At 55.0% G+C, this 16350-nt stretch overlaps 4 protein-coding genes across 4 annotated transcripts; 3 read left to right on the forward strand and 1 right to left on the reverse strand.

Annotated features, from left to right (window-relative positions):
• Positions 1–6718: 6718 nt before the first annotated feature.
• Positions 6719–10754, forward strand: J7T55_014520 (uncharacterized protein; the record flags this gene model as incomplete). Its single annotated transcript, XM_053142524.1, has 5 exons — positions 6719–6882; positions 7197–7705; positions 8185–8538; positions 8616–8987; positions 9055–10754. 5 exons carry the CDS (start codon positions 6719–6721, stop codon positions 10752–10754), a joined length of 3099 nt encoding a protein of 1032 aa, XP_052994707.1.
• Positions 10755–11154: 400 nt separating this feature from the next.
• J7T55_014521 (ubiquitin-conjugating enzyme) lies at positions 11155–12322 on the forward strand (the record flags this gene model as incomplete). Its single annotated transcript, XM_053142525.1, has 4 exons — positions 11155–11201; positions 11271–11365; positions 11427–12148; positions 12206–12322. The coding sequence occupies 4 exons, from the start codon at positions 11155–11157 to the stop codon at positions 12320–12322; spliced, it is 981 nt and encodes a 326-aa protein (XP_052994708.1).
• A 468-nt stretch (positions 12323–12790) lies between these two features.
• On the forward strand, positions 12791–14442 carry J7T55_014522 (uncharacterized protein; the record flags this gene model as incomplete). The annotated part of the gene is made up of 3 exons (XM_053142527.1): positions 12791–13118; positions 13169–13956; positions 14044–14442. 3 exons carry the CDS (start codon positions 12791–12793, stop codon positions 14440–14442), a joined length of 1515 nt encoding a protein of 504 aa, XP_052994709.1.
• A 423-nt stretch (positions 14443–14865) lies between these two features.
• On the reverse strand, positions 14866–16275 carry J7T55_014523 (GRF zinc finger; the record flags this gene model as incomplete). The annotated part of the gene is made up of 2 exons (XM_053142528.1): positions 14866–15624; positions 15682–16275. 2 exons carry the CDS (start codon positions 16273–16275, stop codon positions 14866–14868), a joined length of 1353 nt encoding a protein of 450 aa, XP_052994710.1.
• Between the last annotated feature and the right edge of the window lie 75 nt (positions 16276–16350).

The raw sequence follows: 16350 nt of genomic DNA on the forward strand, positions 1-16350 counted from the left end.
GTGCCACTGATACTGTGTTGAGGACGGCAGCTCCTCAAAGGCAGTCTGGCGGGCCGACTTTTCGCCAATCTTGGGTGTTGCGACGAGATCACCGTTGGTAAATAACCATTTAAATTGCCCACCAGGACAAGCAGGCAAGGTGAGGCTGGAGGCTGGGGCGCAGGGGCTGAGAATTGTGAGTGTGCGTGGGCGAATGCTACCGTACCCTTTGAGCAGACTTTGAATTACCTGGTTACAGGTATAATATGCAGATAACGGGATCTCCACACGGCAGAAAGCAGCCGTTGGCCACGTTTTCGTCAGGGAAAGAGCCGAATGGCCGGGACGCCTGGGACGTTCCCCGCCCACGCTATTCTGGCAGCTGCAGCTGCAGCCCGCCCTACGGAAGTCGCCTGTGGCCTGCCCACTGTTGCATCGTGCAAGGTACGGTGGTCTGGGGGGGAGGGGAGAGGGGGGTGGGCAAGAGGATGGGATGCCCAGGGTGGCCTAGCTGGCCCAGGTACCTCAGTACCTTGGGAACCCTGGGGGCCCTGGGTTCGCAGACCTGGCAGAGCAGGTGGCGCACGAACTGCCCCCTTCCCTAAAAGGGGGTGGGTCTCTCGGCGCTCGTGCTCGTGCTGTGGCCCATGAGCGCCCGTGCTCTCCCTGTGCACTTGCCTTTTGAGGCCAACTGGGCAGTGTGTGGGGCCACCCAATCGGACGAGGCTGGCTGTCTCTTGCTGTCAACATCTCTCTTGGGTGTGAGGGGCTCGGATCCCTCTTCCTGGTCCTGTCTCCTGTTTCAAGTGACACACATAGCACAGCACAGTATCTACCACTTCGACTTTTATTTTCCCTTGTCCGTATCGCCTCGTATCATGTCTGCTTGAGAAGAACCCTCATCTTGTCCTGCAGACCAACCAGCACATGGGGTCAAGGTGACGATGTTATGACAGGCGCCGCCAGCTAGAGACAGGATTGATAGGACGGGACGCGGCAGGAATCACAGAGGGAGAGTGCCACATGCTACACCCACTCGCCGTCATCATTCGCACAACCACCATCATCATCGAACAACAACAGCATCAACAGCCAACCCCTTTCCGTTCTTTTAAAAATCCGCGCAAGCTGGCAAGCTGGCAGGGACCCCCAAATTAAATTTGTGCCTCAAAAGTTTCAACGTCACGGCGGTTCCTGGGCTGGTCGCCTCCGTTACCTGTCACCTCATGCCCAATGCAACGATGTGTGCATGGGAGGTGCCAGTTGCTTGCTTTCCTAGCGCGCAGGTCCGTGTATACGCAGCAAGCAGTCCACACGCAGCCTGTCCCGCGCGTACTCCGTACTGTACTGTGGATTGATTATCCGCGATCTACAGTACACCAAATCACCTGCATGAGCGCCACAACTCAGTAAGGCTCAGATTTCGGACTTTAGTCCCGGGGCGGGCGAGTCTCTCAGCTCTGTATCACATCATATCTGCCAGGTACCCGCCGCAAAAGACCGGGTCCATGGCCCACGGTCGCATCCAGATTCAGGCACAGCACGAAGCGAAAGGGCCATTTCTCGACCCATCAGGTCCTGGGCCCGTTCGGTGGGGCCAGGAATGTTCTGCAGCAAACTGACATGGGAACGGGGCCTTGGGGAAGCGGAGAGGGCTGAGCAGTGAGGGGAGGGGAGGGGAGGGGAGGAGACGAGACGAGAGGCGAGCGCCCTGGCTGGCTTGGCCCCAGTCACATAGTATCTACTTACTGTACACTACCACTACTGTACAGATAACCGCATCTCTGTACACACGGAGTAATTACCTCTGCGCCGCCGGGGATGGCTGCCGGCTGAGCTTGTCATAGTACTACTACGCATTGCGGCGACCAGGTGGCACGACACGAACACCAAAAATAATGTGCTGCACTGGGATGGACCGTCCGTTCAGGACTGCCGGTATCGGGGAGCCGTTCCGAGGCCCAGGATCGCGTTTCACCACACAGTTAGCCATGTTCCAATTCGATCTTGGGGGCCCCCAAGCCGAACTGCCATGGAGGGGCCGAAGTGGCAAGAGCAGAGCCGAATGCGACTCCAGAAACGTGGCATCCCAATCCGTACGTGCCGTGCCAGCTGCCAGCCTTGTCTTACTGTGTGTGTTCATACTCATACGATCAGATCCGGCACGCGTGGCGCGTCCACGACTGTACTTACAGGTCGACAGTATACATACAATCTGCAGTTTGCAGGAAAGAGCAAACCCACAATCGTCATCGAGTGATGATGAAAGGACCTCCAGGCAGGCAGGCAGGCAGGCAGGCAGGCAGGCACAACCTTCTCCTGCATCTAGAAAAGATGGGGCTTGTCTTTGTGCCTCCTCATCATCATCAGCAGCAGCAGCAGTGGCTGCATCTTCTCCGGCGCGTGCAGATTGACAGAATTACTCGCACATGCAACTGCTGCACATGTCCTCATCAGGTACCCTTCGTGCTTTCCCGTAGACTCCATGCACGGCTCGCTCACCGTCTTCCAAGAACCAGAAAATCAACTTGACCGGTCTCAGGGGTCCAGGCACATATTGCCAATCATCACAACTCCGTGCGTCTGCCCCCTCCTCGCACCCCACCTCACCACACTCACCTGCCCATCAACCTTCACACCACCACCGTCAACAAAAGCAACCCGCCCCATCGCCAAACAACAGGACGGCACGTACCAGTTTGCTTCTTCACAGGCGGCCTCCTGCGGATTCCTGCGGTCCTGCGGAGCTTGCCATCCTCCGTTCGGCTCGGTCGCGGTCTCGCATGTCGCCAGCCTACCAAGACACACTCAATGTCATACGAGGGCGCATCTTCACCAGACCATTCAGTGTCAGGGTCGTGCATCCATCCTTCTAGTCGGCCAGTCGGCCAGGCGGCCAAACTTGAGGCCATCGCGGGTACTGTACCCAAATGAAAGGATTGGACCGAACTGCATCAAGCCATGGGCCGTCTTGAGGATCTGCCACTCAATCGAACCGCAAATCTTGCCAATAACTACATGTCATGGCGAATCTTGTCCTACGAGGGCCCCCAGGTCGGACCTTAATGTCGTGCCACACCACGCATCTCGCGGCTATCTGAATATCTCATTGTTCATGTCGCCCGGTGGTTTGGAAATGGCAATCCCGGATCGCCGCAGCTCTCTTCCGAAAACGACGTGTCAGTTGGGCCATTCTCATGCGAACTACAGGTGTACAAGCCATTGTCATTCTCTATCGCACATTGCTGTACCCTATCCCAGCCGCCTGCATTATAACGATTCTCAAAAAGCTTCCCGTCTCGGAATGCACTTTGCCTTGCCCATATGCATATGATCCACGGCGCTCATCCGGAGAACACCGTCGACCTATCGTAACCAGCCGTTGACAATTTTTCTTTGGTCCTTCAAGCCATAGCCTGTGAGAGCGTCGAAAGATTTGATCAAAAACCCGCAGATCGCGGAAATGTGTCGCGCTGCTGCTGCTGGAACGACCTATGGGGCTCTCCTGCTATGAGCCGAGAACAACAAGTCTATGGCAACGTCACCTCGACGAAGGAGCTCGCATATTCGCTCTGCTGTCATCGTCTTGGCGTGGGTCACCGGAATTGGGTCACGAGGTTCTATGTGTCTCTGCCCACGGCCGTCCCGCCCGCGATTTGACCCAGTCCGATTTGTCTGTCTCACCGGGTTCTTGAGGTCTGGTCAGACCCGGGTAATAAATTGCGGGTTGTACAGGACCTCCTTTACGCTTGTGCTACAATCAGACACCGACTGTCGTTACCAAATTCTAGGAAGCTGAAGCCCGGCTCCTCGAAATCCACAACCTGTGCGACTTAATACTGCACTGCATCTTAATAGGCCAGCTTTTATTGGCTAGGACGCTTGTGACCATGGTCAGTGGGTTTGGAACTGCCAGCGGCTTCTCCGAAGAATACCGTCAGGCCAATTTGGCGAGCTCTTAATGGTCTATAATCGGGGTGGCCGGCTAAGCTCGAGGAAATTCGAGTCGGGGGCCAACAGCGACCTCGATAAGACATTGATCTCATCCTCGTAATGCCAGGCATGGCGACAAAGAAGAAAGGGGTCTATCCACTGCCATCAAGTGCGCATCTTTGACCCATGGATCGATTAAGTCCTCAAACCTCATGAGTGTGGGAAGCACGCTGACCGGCCAGCCATGCACAAAGCCTGGAGTGTTCGTGATATCCAACTTCTTGTCGAGAAAGTTCTCGGCCTGTCATCTTCCAAGTGGCCCGGAGCAGGGGAGCACAAAAACAAGGCAAGCCAGCCTGCGTGGAAAGATTCCACGTCATTCCATTACCGTCTTGCTGATCATGATAGTTGGGCGAATGCTGGCTCACCGGTCAGAAATGCTGCTTCGATCATTTATTGCGATCACCTGCTTACCCTGCGTGGCGAGATTGCTGCGCTCTCTGCTGAACAACAGGTAGACCATTCGACGATCCTGACCGGTCTTGAGATGCAAGGCTACAGCTTACAGCCTGAGCATTCATCAGACGCCCATACGTTGGAGTGAATAGATCCAGTTAGAAGTCGCATCACTTACATCTTGGCCCTCGGATGATCATCAAAAGACCAAGACTCGTGCAAATGAGTTTTCTGCATTTTCCCCGTCACTGATCTACGCCAATTATCCGATGGCTATACGTAGTCCATGGGCTTCAATATGTCACGGAATCGCATTCACAAAGCTCGGGATGCTCGAGCATCAACGAGGACTCGACTTCACAAGGAGGCTACCGACAGGCCAGCTTCCGTCATCACACTGCAAAAGCTGGTGCTTGTGAGCCTGACACTGGAACAGGTTGGCCATGAGAGTGTCCGCCGCCCTAGCATCGACCTCGTGGCACAATGTAGTCTTACACACCGCCGCGACGTCACATAATTGGCCCCGCGAGTCGCCGTTTCGTATCCTGAGTTGATATGCACACAGTGTCTTCATTGTTGAAAAGGAAAATGCGGTCGATTCTAAGCCTCACTCAATTGCTACGTTAGGCATTCACGGAGTCAGGTACGCACGAGAAATCCACCTTGGTTGACAAGCGCCGCATATCGACGTCGAATAGGGTTTGAAGCCTGTTGCGCCGCTGCCCATAAATTGCCATAGACCTAGTGTTAATGGACTGGACCAGGGAAGTGCCAGGATTCTCAACCTGGCTGCTAAGTACGGGTCTTGAGTTGAAATATCCGTGCTCATTCGTCGACCGCATCTCAGCTGGTCTACACGTGTAAGAGGGCTACCTCCCGCTGTCACAAGGCCGAAAGTATCACTCACCGGCTTCGAGGTACCACAACGAGGCCATGGAGGATTCCTATACGGGGCAACATGGTACTGGCTGGGCTATTTTGGTAACCCATCCATGGAGCGCCACCATTTGCCATATGCTGTGATGCCCTTTCGGACAATGATCCCCGGAAACACCTGGGGCAATCCTGATCAGATGCTACCATCATGTTTTCCCATGCAATAGTAAAACACACCGACTACCTAGGTTGACATCGAAGGAAGTGTTGTCTACTTGCCGGGATCAGGAACCCCTGCTACTACGGGTGACGATGGGAGCGGGCCATCGCGCCAGGTCGCATCAGCACTTGTGGGCCCAGATCGTGTCCCCATCTCGCCAGCCGTTTCCGAACGGCTTGAATCAATCTATCTACCTTTCAGCCCTGTTACGGAGCGACTTCAACGAGGTCTCATTTCCAGACGACACCACCGGGATTGCCCCTCAGCATCCCATGTCACCCAACCCATCGACCAAGCCATCGCATCAGATATGGATACGCTGCTTACCACAACATCCTGCATTGGGGCAAATCTCGATATCAAAGTACCCAGGCCGTTCACAGAATCGTGCACTTTGAAGAGATCGCAACCCTGACCGACCAAGGTCGAGACTCTGCGTATACCACAGGATTTCCATACTACTGACAGCCGGCAGGATGCAGCTCACGTAGCCGACATGTTGTACCTAGCGGTACGAGTACAGTACATCAGAGCGGCTGCGAGGTGTCGACGAATTAGGTGTTCGCCCTCCAACATCATGCCGAGTCCAACGCTTCGTTTCGGCTCTCCTGGAAAGTTTATTGTTCTCAAGGACCAACTCATCAGGAGCTAGCAGCCTCACCGCCGTGTTGAGTTGTGTGCAGCGATGGCGAAGTGGTATCAGATGGCCACATGTGTTACGCTAATCGACCAAGTCTGGGGAGGTGAAGGACGAGGCAAGCTTCATACAAACCAACAAGCATGCCCGGAACATAGCGCTGTCGTAGCACATATGCAGATGCAACTCTAGCAGACCGCGATATATCTGCGTGAAAGCGCTCACCGCAAATGAGCCCTAACCCTCCAATGGTGGCCAGTCGTGACCCCCCTCCTCCTTGATGGAGCCGCAGAGTCGGGAGCCCCCAAACAGCTCTCCCCGGATATCGGAGCGACGCGTGAGAAAATGACCCCGCTGACGTCGACAAGGCACTGCTCGTGCATGGTTTGAAGCCTCACTCATCTAAACTCTTCCAACCCAACGCCATATGTGTCTGCGCACTGCAACCCACCTATTCTGAGCAACATTGCCGACGCCAGCCGGTGGCACGGCAGAGACGCACGAGTCCTATTCAGACGAAAGGCCGCAGATCCCACTCATCCGGACGGGGCTGTATAAGCATACCGACCCAACCCATCACCGAGACCCGCAACAAACCAACCACCACACACGACAATATGGCTAAGAAGGGCGGCGGCGCTGGGGAGAACAGCAAGAAGGCTGCCGGGCAGGCCCGAAAAGCTGACGCTGCGGCCAACAAGAAGGCGGCCGAGGATTCTAAGAAAGCTGCAGTAGAGGACGCGGAATGGTCCAAGGGCTCGAAGAAGGCCAGCGCCAAAAAGTGAGTTGCCAACACACTGCCCTTTCTATTGCACCACCCAATACGGTGCCCGGCCCGTTCCATCCACCCGAATCATTCCTCGTGGATTCGATTCTGCGCAACAGTAAGCTGTTAGTTGCTCTCGTTCTGCGATGAGACGTGTCACATCCGACTGCCCTTTCGGGTCCGGCTCTTTCCACCTCCACCTGACCACGAAGGGGACACAACCGGGCCCCCTCCCACCTCCACCCGTTTTCATATCATGTCATGCCGCCATCACAGCCCACAGTCACCGATGTTGCAACGGGTTGCTGACGTGCCGCCAATGTGATCAGGGAGGAGGCGGAGGCCAAGAAGGCGGAGGCCGCGCGAAAGAAGGCCGAGAGAGATGCGCTGCTCGCTGAGGAGGAGAAGAGCCTTCCTGGCAGATCGGCGCCCAAGAATGCCAAATCTGCTCAGAAGAAGACCAACAGGGGGCTTGACCTGTCACAGCTTGACTCTGATGCCCCGCTGAGTGCCTTGAACGCAACTGGCATTGACAATGCCCTGGACGCGCTTGATATCACGACCGATGATAATAAGGCCAAGATCGATCGTCATCCTGAAAGACGAGTCGCAGCAGCCAGAGCAGCTTGGTTGGAGGCCCTCGAGAAAGACTGGGAAGCTGAAGGAGTCTTGAAGGAGAAGAAGAAGTATCGGGGCGCTTACCAAAAGGAGTTGATCAAGTTGTGGAAGAATGCGCCTGAAAACCCCATGAACCAAGTCAGCGCTAATTATAATGCGACGCAGGAAGAAATGGCTGAAATTCGGGCTCAGGAGAAGGATAAGGTTGAGAACAGACTCGGTGAGAAATGAGTGGGTTTTCATGCGCCGATCCCAGTCTCAACAGGGTCATTTCCGGGCGCTCGTTCTCTCCCCAGTGTGCGGCTTCTTACCGGCCACGATGTGTATAGTAAGAACGAGGGTTATCGAGTCTTGGATACTGCACTCAGGTTGAGTCTTGTTGAAACGAGAGTCAATATAGAATGACGCGATATATAGATTCACGGGTGCTTTAAGAAGGGCTCTTCTGATATTGATATCCGCGATGGCAAGGGTGTTTGGCAGACCGTGTGACGGGGACTCACAGCGATTGAATCTGAGAAGCCCTCAGGCTGTGATATTATATCAAAACATTCAGAAACACACTTACACACAGTGAATGTTCCCGAGAAGCGCTGTTGAAGAAGGTCACGGGCATGGGACTTACTTCTTCCACAAACGTATTGCGCCAGTCAGCTCCATTTTACACCAGAGTCGCACTGAAGAAGATTCCCTGAAAAGTGGACTACCTCGTAGCAATCGCGTCTAAACTTATGATGTCCTCACCGAATGAGCCGGGGAATCACGCCTGGCTTCGAACAGTGTCATCCCATGCCTCAGTCGAAATTCGCACCCGCAATTTCGGAGCGAAGCGGAACAAAGCTGTCGAGACATCAGAGTTCTGGTTTACAACATTGACTCAGCTGATCATGTCGAGCTCGCGAGTTCATGATTTCCTCATGGAGGCCGGACTTGCGGCCTGTTTGGGCGTCCCGCACGTAGGCGCCCAGGTGGATCTGCTCAGCGGTTGGGCGGATGTAACCCTGTGGCACAGCGCGAAACAGGTCAAGGATGAGGATAGCTTCACCTTCCTGCGTATCTCCTCACCTGCGTGTTGTCCTGTAGATTGTTCGCGTCACCATGCCGCATATTGCCAACACGAATTTGGAAAGCGATGGGCCTCTGCGAGCAGTGCCAGTCCATGTCATCGAAAGTCCTAGTCCTCGGCAAAAACACAGTCTTCCACCACAATCACGAGACCTTTGGGAAAGCTGTCTTTGACAGCAGATGTTATCTCTGCTACCAGGTGTGGGACAGCCTCAATGAAGAGCAGAAGGGAGTAGCTAGTCGTCCTGACTTTGAGGGAATCGACTACGAGGTCTCGTTGGGGAAAGTCAGTTACGGGGAAGACGGCAGGCAGGAGCCGATCCTGGCGACTTTCTCTTTCAAGCACGGGGAAGACTTGTGGAATTGTGAGGAGTACAATGATGTTGGTGGAGCGTTCATGGACTACGCTGGGAAATTTGCTATACTGAATCCCTTCTGTAGGTAAAGTTGCAGAAAAAACTCTAGAATACCAGATACTTTACTGTGACTGACAGCTTCAGACAGTATTTCCAGCGCAAGATGCTCCAAGGCTGGCGGATCGTACCAACCATCCGTCTTGCTGGGAGACGGTGTCAATGTGGATTGACAACTGCTCCAAGCATGACAGCTGCAGGGAATTGCAGCAACCGCTATGGCTGCCAACAAGGCTAGTCGATGTTATAGAATACGAAATTGGACGCGTGCGAATTGTAAAATCATCCTCCCTGCCTCGAGGGCTCGAACACTCTTACCTGGCCCTCAGCCATTGCTGGGGTCGGAAGCCCTTTTTGGTGATGAGAGAGGAGAACAAAGGGGAGTTTGAGAAAGGCGTGCCCGTCTCATATTTGGCGCCGAACTTCCAGGACGCAATATCTGTGGCCCATCGATTAGGTTTCCGTTACATTTGGATTGACTCCTTGTGTATCACTCAGGGCTCCATCGAAGATTGGCGCAATGAAGCTCCGACGATGAACCAGGTGTACCGGAACGCGTTCCTCACTATTGGCGCCATGGCATCCCCAGATGCTCATGGGGGCCTCTTCAGGAACCGGGACCCGGACATGATGGGGCCATGCCCGATCAAGATCAACACAGAGACAGACGGACTCATGGAGTGTTTATTGATAAAGTCTGATATATGGGAGAGCCACGTCAAACAAGCGCCACTGAGCCAACGAGCGTGGGTTGTCCAAGAACGAATCTTGGCCCCTAGAAGCCTGTATTTCTGCGAAGGTCAGCTCTTCTGGGAATGCCGAGAACAGCATGCTTGCGAGTCATTTCCCAAAGGAGTGCCACTGGAGTTCATAAGTGACATCAAGGAAGTCACGGCCGCCGATGTTGTCCCTATCAAAGCATTCGAAAGGGCTGTAAAGCAGGCCAATGCCCTTGACTCGTGGGCAAACCGCATGGCTAACGACGATGAGCCCTGGGTCAACCGACAGTATGAAGACGCATATCAGGTGTGGAATGATATATTGGAGTCGTACGCCAGATGCGCGCTCACTAACCCAAGCGACAAGCTTGTTGCCATATCCGGAGTGGCCAAGGACTTCGCGAAGGCCATTGACGATGAGTACCTTGCTGGCTTGTGGAGGCGAAATCTCATCAATGATCTTCTCTGGACGGCCACATCCGAGTACATGGACGAGCGTTTACCCGCCATCCGGCCAGAAGTATATCGAGCACCTTCGTGGAGCTGGGCTTCCCTAGACGCCCCCTCCACCAAAACGCAAGGTGGATATAGTATGTACGGCGAGTATACCGAGGTTCTGGATGTTGGCATTGAGCCTGCGAGCGACGACACAACAGGGGAGCTGAGACATGCTTGCCTGCATCTCAATGGGCATCTCATCAAATTGCGGCGAAAACCTGTGCGCCACGACGGTTATCGATACTTCGGCAGATTCACTCCCGATGTGGAAGACTTTGAAGGTGAAAAGTTCTTTTGTCTTCCGTTGCGAGAAGATGTTGTTGGTGACAAGCCGTTTCTAAAGGGGTTGGTACTGACTCCAAGCCTGGAGGATGACAAGGAAAAGATGCCTTCTTGCAGCAAATGTGCCGGACAAGTCACGATGAGGCGAGTCGGTATCTTCAGATCTGAACAGGGCGATCCACTCCAATATCTATCCATGACTAAACCTGACGACTGGGCTGAATGGGGCGATGAGAGCGATCATTTGTGGTTTCCTGAAGATGCAGATATTTGGCATATCACAATTGTTTAATGGCGGGTGTGTAATGAGTGTCAAAGGAAGGAAACCCGCAGGGTGAAGAAGAGACGATTAGATATCATTGAAGAATATGGAAGATGATTTGAGAACTGGCATCTGAATGAGCCAGAGTCGTTGCCATTCATCTAAGAATTTTTTATATTGATCATGATGAAGTTGGAACACCAATGTTGCGGTTGAAGGTCGTAGTTCACTTGTTGGTATAGAGAGGCCTTGCTTGAACAGCATTCCGGGGGTGGGAGTGGATCATAACCCTAGAATAACCCTCTCAGCAAATAAGTTGGGTACGCCTTACATAACGCCTGTTGACCGCGTGCCGTACAGAACACCCGTTTCAGCACACATCATCTTTATGCTCATGATATGACAGACCACCAAAATGGCGTCGTTGAAGATGGCAACGTTGCCGTCTTTACGGCGGCAGAATCTTCTTGCAGAGTTGTGCGTGAAACTTTCCGTCCCATCTTCGAGCCTCGACATGTGATAGCTGACCTGGCTCTCTACCTCCAGTGCCGGACTCAAGCAGTCATGCCCCCAGGGTGTGTTCGTCAGTTTGACGCCAGGTGATCCTTCCCTGTGGTCAGGCGTCATATTTGTGCGCAAAGGTAACGCAGACAATCTACGGACCAACTCGAATGGACCAAAGCCCTGCTGACAGCTACCTAGGACCCTATGCCACTGCCATCCTCCGCTTCTACATCTCCTTCCCGGATACATATCCTGCACTACCGCCGCTCGTGACCTTTTCGACAGACATGTTCCACCCTTTGATCACACCCCTCACGACCTACATGTACACGACCGACATCCAAGAGGGCGGCACTGTGAGTGCAACAGACGAGGAGCGTCTTCCGCCCGGCGGATTCAGCCTGCGCCACGGGTTCCCAGACTGGTTCGGCCGCGGCAGCAGGGGCCGGCCAGCACCGGGACAATATCCTCCACAAACCCCTAGGTCCTCAAGGGCTCTTGCTGGCGGTGGTGACAGCAACTCGAGCACGCCCAATTCCAAGATTGCCGCGACGCCGCCGAGCGCAGGCGGGGGCGCTGGAGGCAATGCTGGGACTGGCGGCAGCACCGGCAGCAAGCAGTCGTTCATGGATGTGCACAAGCGGGACATTTCAACCTCGGAAGTCTTGAGCTATATCCGCAGCACCTTTGACGATGAGGCAGTGCTGGACTCGGTTCCGCTCGAAGCAGCCGGAAACCCTGGTGCTTGGCATGCTTGGGGCGCATACCGCGGCCACACCACCGCCCCGGAAGGCGATCCGGCGGTCAGGAAGCCGGGCGAGTGGAACTGGGAGGGTGTGTGGGAGGAGAGGGTGCAAAGGAACATTCAGGCCTCGTTGTCGGAGCCTGTGCTGTACGGAGACGTCGGCGGTGATGACACTGTGAGACACCATCCTTTCGAATTGACACCGTTACTCCTCCGACTAACACCTCAGCAGATTCGATTCCTCAGCATGGAAGAAACCGAAGTCGAGACGGTGAAGGATAACCTCTACAAAACCTTGGGCGAATCAGCCAGGGCTGACCCCCTAGCTGTTCCTTCCGTCAATCTTTGAGCGAGAGAGTTGACGACCACGAGGAAAGTGCGCATCACAAAATGTAGAGGGGTCAACAAAACACTCCGGAGGTTCCCTGTCCTTGATAAACGATCAGCGATGCTTAGAATTGATACCCAATGATCGCTTTTACCCACGCATCGGATTACCGTGCCAATTTACCCAGACAGCTGCATCCCTTTCGACTATGAGTGATCACATTGGTATAATTGTGCTTTTCATTACTGTTCCACTTGCTCTTGTGGCTTTTGTCGCTCTCCTCCTCCTCAAGCTGCTGCCACCTCTTCAGCCGGTGCCACGTCGAGGACGGTCATCCGCGCGACAAGATCGCAGAACGGCGCCTGTCTTCACGCATATAGACTCTTGGCCAGACCTCGAGTCTCTCACTCTACACAGAGCTCGACCTCTCGCCCAAGTGCCACGTGGGGCCGATACCGACAAGTTGGACATCGAGGCTCCATCACCAGTATGGAACCCCACGCGCCAGACTCGACTCAACTGGGGCTTCACGATGCGCAACAGTCCGTCACACCGCCACAACTGAAGCGGATCCTGCCATTGCGTATAGTCAAGCGCTCGGACAGCACTTGCGGGGATGATCCTGATGATCGAGTTTGCAGAAAATGCAGCCAGGCGACAAATGGGAGCCGCGGGAGCGCCACTGATTCCGCTGAGGGAGAACGGCAGCTGACGGTGCCCAAAGTCAGGGGCAGCAGGACCAGCCAGGTATTCGACAGCCTGGGCGACGTCGATGAGACTCCTGTGCCGCTAGGTCGAGAGGCATATTTACGAAATGGTCCGTTTTTTCTGTAATTTCCTGACGTGCACTGTTGACAAAATGTGCAGACTATGCAGCATCTGATCTCCAGATCATCCGCACAGGGCAAAGATTGCCATCAAATCAATACTACAATGTCGATTCCGGCCACTTGCAATCATCGGGCTCCTGCTCTTCTCGCAGATTACCCAAGCTCAGGGGCAAGGGCCACGCCAAATCTGCCGTTGGCTTCAGAGACCAATTCGCGTTTCTGAGTCCTCATAATGGTGTTTCGCCACCATACCGTCCGTTCCCGGGCCTCTTATGTGACATCATTCAGAGATCGAAAACTTCGCACATACTGCCGTGCAGTAACTCAGACGATCCATTTCAACAACTCTCTGATGGGGAGCCGGATATTCCTTCTTCTATCATCGCGCCTGAAGTGACTGTCACTCCTGACACTCGAGTCGTGGACCACGGCCACCATAATTTCTGGGTAGCCGTCGAGGTCACGGCAACAAGCGGCCAGGGGTGTCTTTGTGACATCAAGGTCGATATTGAGCCTGCAGCCAACAGTGTCGTGTTGGAGGTAGTTGAGAACTTTTCTGCTCCCACCAGTCTCTCAGCCGGGTCCAAGATTCTTGTTCTCGTAAACGTTGAGCTGGGCATAACCAATCATTCCAGAATCAGACGCCATATCAGGTCGCACTCGGACGACCTGATGGAGGACCTCGAGGACCAACTGGGCAGTGCGCAGTGCGAGTACCTGACAGTCAGCCTCACCTACCAGCATTCAGCCTTCGCACCCGCCGTCAGCGCCAACACTGGCGTCATCAGGGCCCAGACCAAGATGCGCACCACGTACACGGCAGCAGTAAACCGGCACAACGCCGCATCACCCTGGTCTCCACCGCCGGCGCCGGCGCCGAATCGCCTCTTGGGCATCATTGCGGCCCACTAGGGCATGGACGCCGCCGATGAGCTCCTGCAGACGAAGCTGACCAAGAAGCCCACGCCGCGCAAGACGACGTACCTCGGCCGGCCGCACCCGAGCGTCCCATCGCGGCGCGGTCGCGGCCATGGCGGGATGGTGTCGCCGATTCCGATGCCGACGCGGCCTGCGCCGCTGCCCCCTTGCGCCGATGAGAATGAGCGGGGCCGGCATGATGACGAAGACACTGACCAGGCCTCGAGGATCTGGGCCAAAATCCGGCGGTCCTCCGGGCTCAGCCTCACGGACAGGACGAATATGAGTATGGTCGAGGAGCAGGGCCTTGCTGCGAAGCGGGGGATTCCCAAGGCGGGTGTCAAGGGGAGGAAAGGGTCCGGCCGCTGGGGATTTGGGAACTGGTGGGCTTGACTGGGAACATGGAGGATGGCAACTGGTTGAGCATCTTTATGTGTGTCGGAGTTGGGTATCGGGAACTTGTATGCCTTGATAACGTAGAAATTGTGGATGAATGAGATGCATGTTGCGTCGCCGGCAGCATGCTGCATTTGACCGAGTTTGTGACATGGTATTGTACGGGAAGCTTCCAACATCATGAGCCTCGTGTTTCGTCAACTCACATTTTGTGGGGAGGCTTCACATTTCTCGACTATATATGGTCCATATAAGCGCCCCTGAGGCTATCAAATGACGGCGTCACATATCCGTGGCAATCCATCGAGCCCAGAGTGACGCGGACCAGACGCGTGTTGCCAGCCTTGTCGTGTGAGCCAAGTGAACATTACCGGTGACAACGAGCAAGCGTCTGGGTACATCCGCAAAAGGCCGCATATTTCAACCGTCCGCTTGATCATCTCGGCCCTGAGAGACAGCAGCCCCTTTGACATGCCAAACGGGATTCCCATCGTCGTCGAACTCAGCCCATTGGAAGAACGTACAGCCCTCCTTGCCGGGCACGTTTCCAGCATGGCACATCCAGAAGTACCTGCCCCAGTTTTCCTTCTTCTTCTGCACGACCCGCAGAACTGTTGGGACGCCGCACTTGCACTTGGGCGTGCGGCTGGGATGCAGGCTGGCCTTGTAGTCGCGATAGGTGACGTTGATGCGCTTGTTGCCGGCCAGCGGGTGCGGATCGATGGCCTGCGCGGGCGCGATGCTGTGCTTCCACTCCTCCTGCATCTCGGCGTGCATGACGAGCAGCGAGTTGTGCGGCAGGTGGATCGCGATCTGGCCCTCGGCGTCGCCGTCCGCCCTCGCGTCGCTGTCCTCATTCTTGGGCACCACCCGCCGCACACGGAACTCACGCGCCACGCCGAGCGAGAGCGACCCGATGACGGCGCGGGGCCCGAGGTAGGTCAGCTGGTCCGAGTGCCAGCCTACTGATTCGCCGGGCCCGTTGTAGCAGTTGACAAATGCTGCGTTCGGGGTCCACGGGTGCGGGGACTGGTACTTGAGTTTGCGGCCGTCTGGGCAGCGGGTCCTGATCCGTTCCTGGATCTCGCTGTTCACGGCTTGCTGGACTAGAGGCTTGACTTTGTCTAGATACGGCGTGATTTTGCGGACGTCGGTGAGGCGTGCGCCGTTGTAGAGATACTATGGCGGACTGAGGTCAGCGGGACAATGCAGGGGACTTGCGACGGGTGAGCCCACCTCGATCTTCTGCTTCTGCATCTCGTCATGGCTATCCACGTAGAAGGAAGAGGTGTGCGGGCTTGAGACCACGTTGGCAAAAAGCTTGAAGGTGATCTTCTCGAACGATTTTGACTCGTCGAGCATCTCCGTCAGAAGACCGTTTGCGAGATCAGAAGGCAAGAAATTGTGAATGATAGAGCAAGGCGTGTGGTCTGCTATATCACCAGGGTCAAAGAGATGAAGTGTGGCGCCTTTCCGGGACAAGAGCTTCGTCTTCTTGGCCGCGGGGACTCCATCTGAGGGGCGAGGCGCGGCGAAGTGTCTCAAAGATGTCTGCGAGACGACTGAATTTGCAGCCTTCTTCGACGGGGATATAGAGGATTCGGAGGTGCTCGGTGCAGAAAGGGACGAAGAAGCCGAGGCGACGGAGCCATCATGCTCAAGCAAGACGTCGAGGAGAGCCTCTTGAGAGAAACCAGGGTGAAGAGATGAGAGAATGGCAAGCTTCACCTCTGTGGGCTCGTCATCTGCGACTTCTATGTCGGCATCTGAGATTGTCTTCTGGTCATCCACAGGGGTTGCCTTCCGCTTTCTCTTGACGAATGACTCCATGGCTCATTGTGGAGCGACGAGATGGTTTCGGGGCCTGCAGATAATGACGTGCTTTATCCGAATTGAGACGAAAGG

Source organism: Diaporthe amygdali (genome assembly GCF_026229845.1).
Source record: "Diaporthe amygdali strain CAA958 chromosome Unknown NODE_11_length_1138210_cov_64_948100, whole genome shotgun sequence".
In the NCBI taxonomy this organism is placed as follows: Eukaryota; Fungi; Ascomycota; class Sordariomycetes; order Diaporthales; family Diaporthaceae; genus Diaporthe; species Diaporthe amygdali.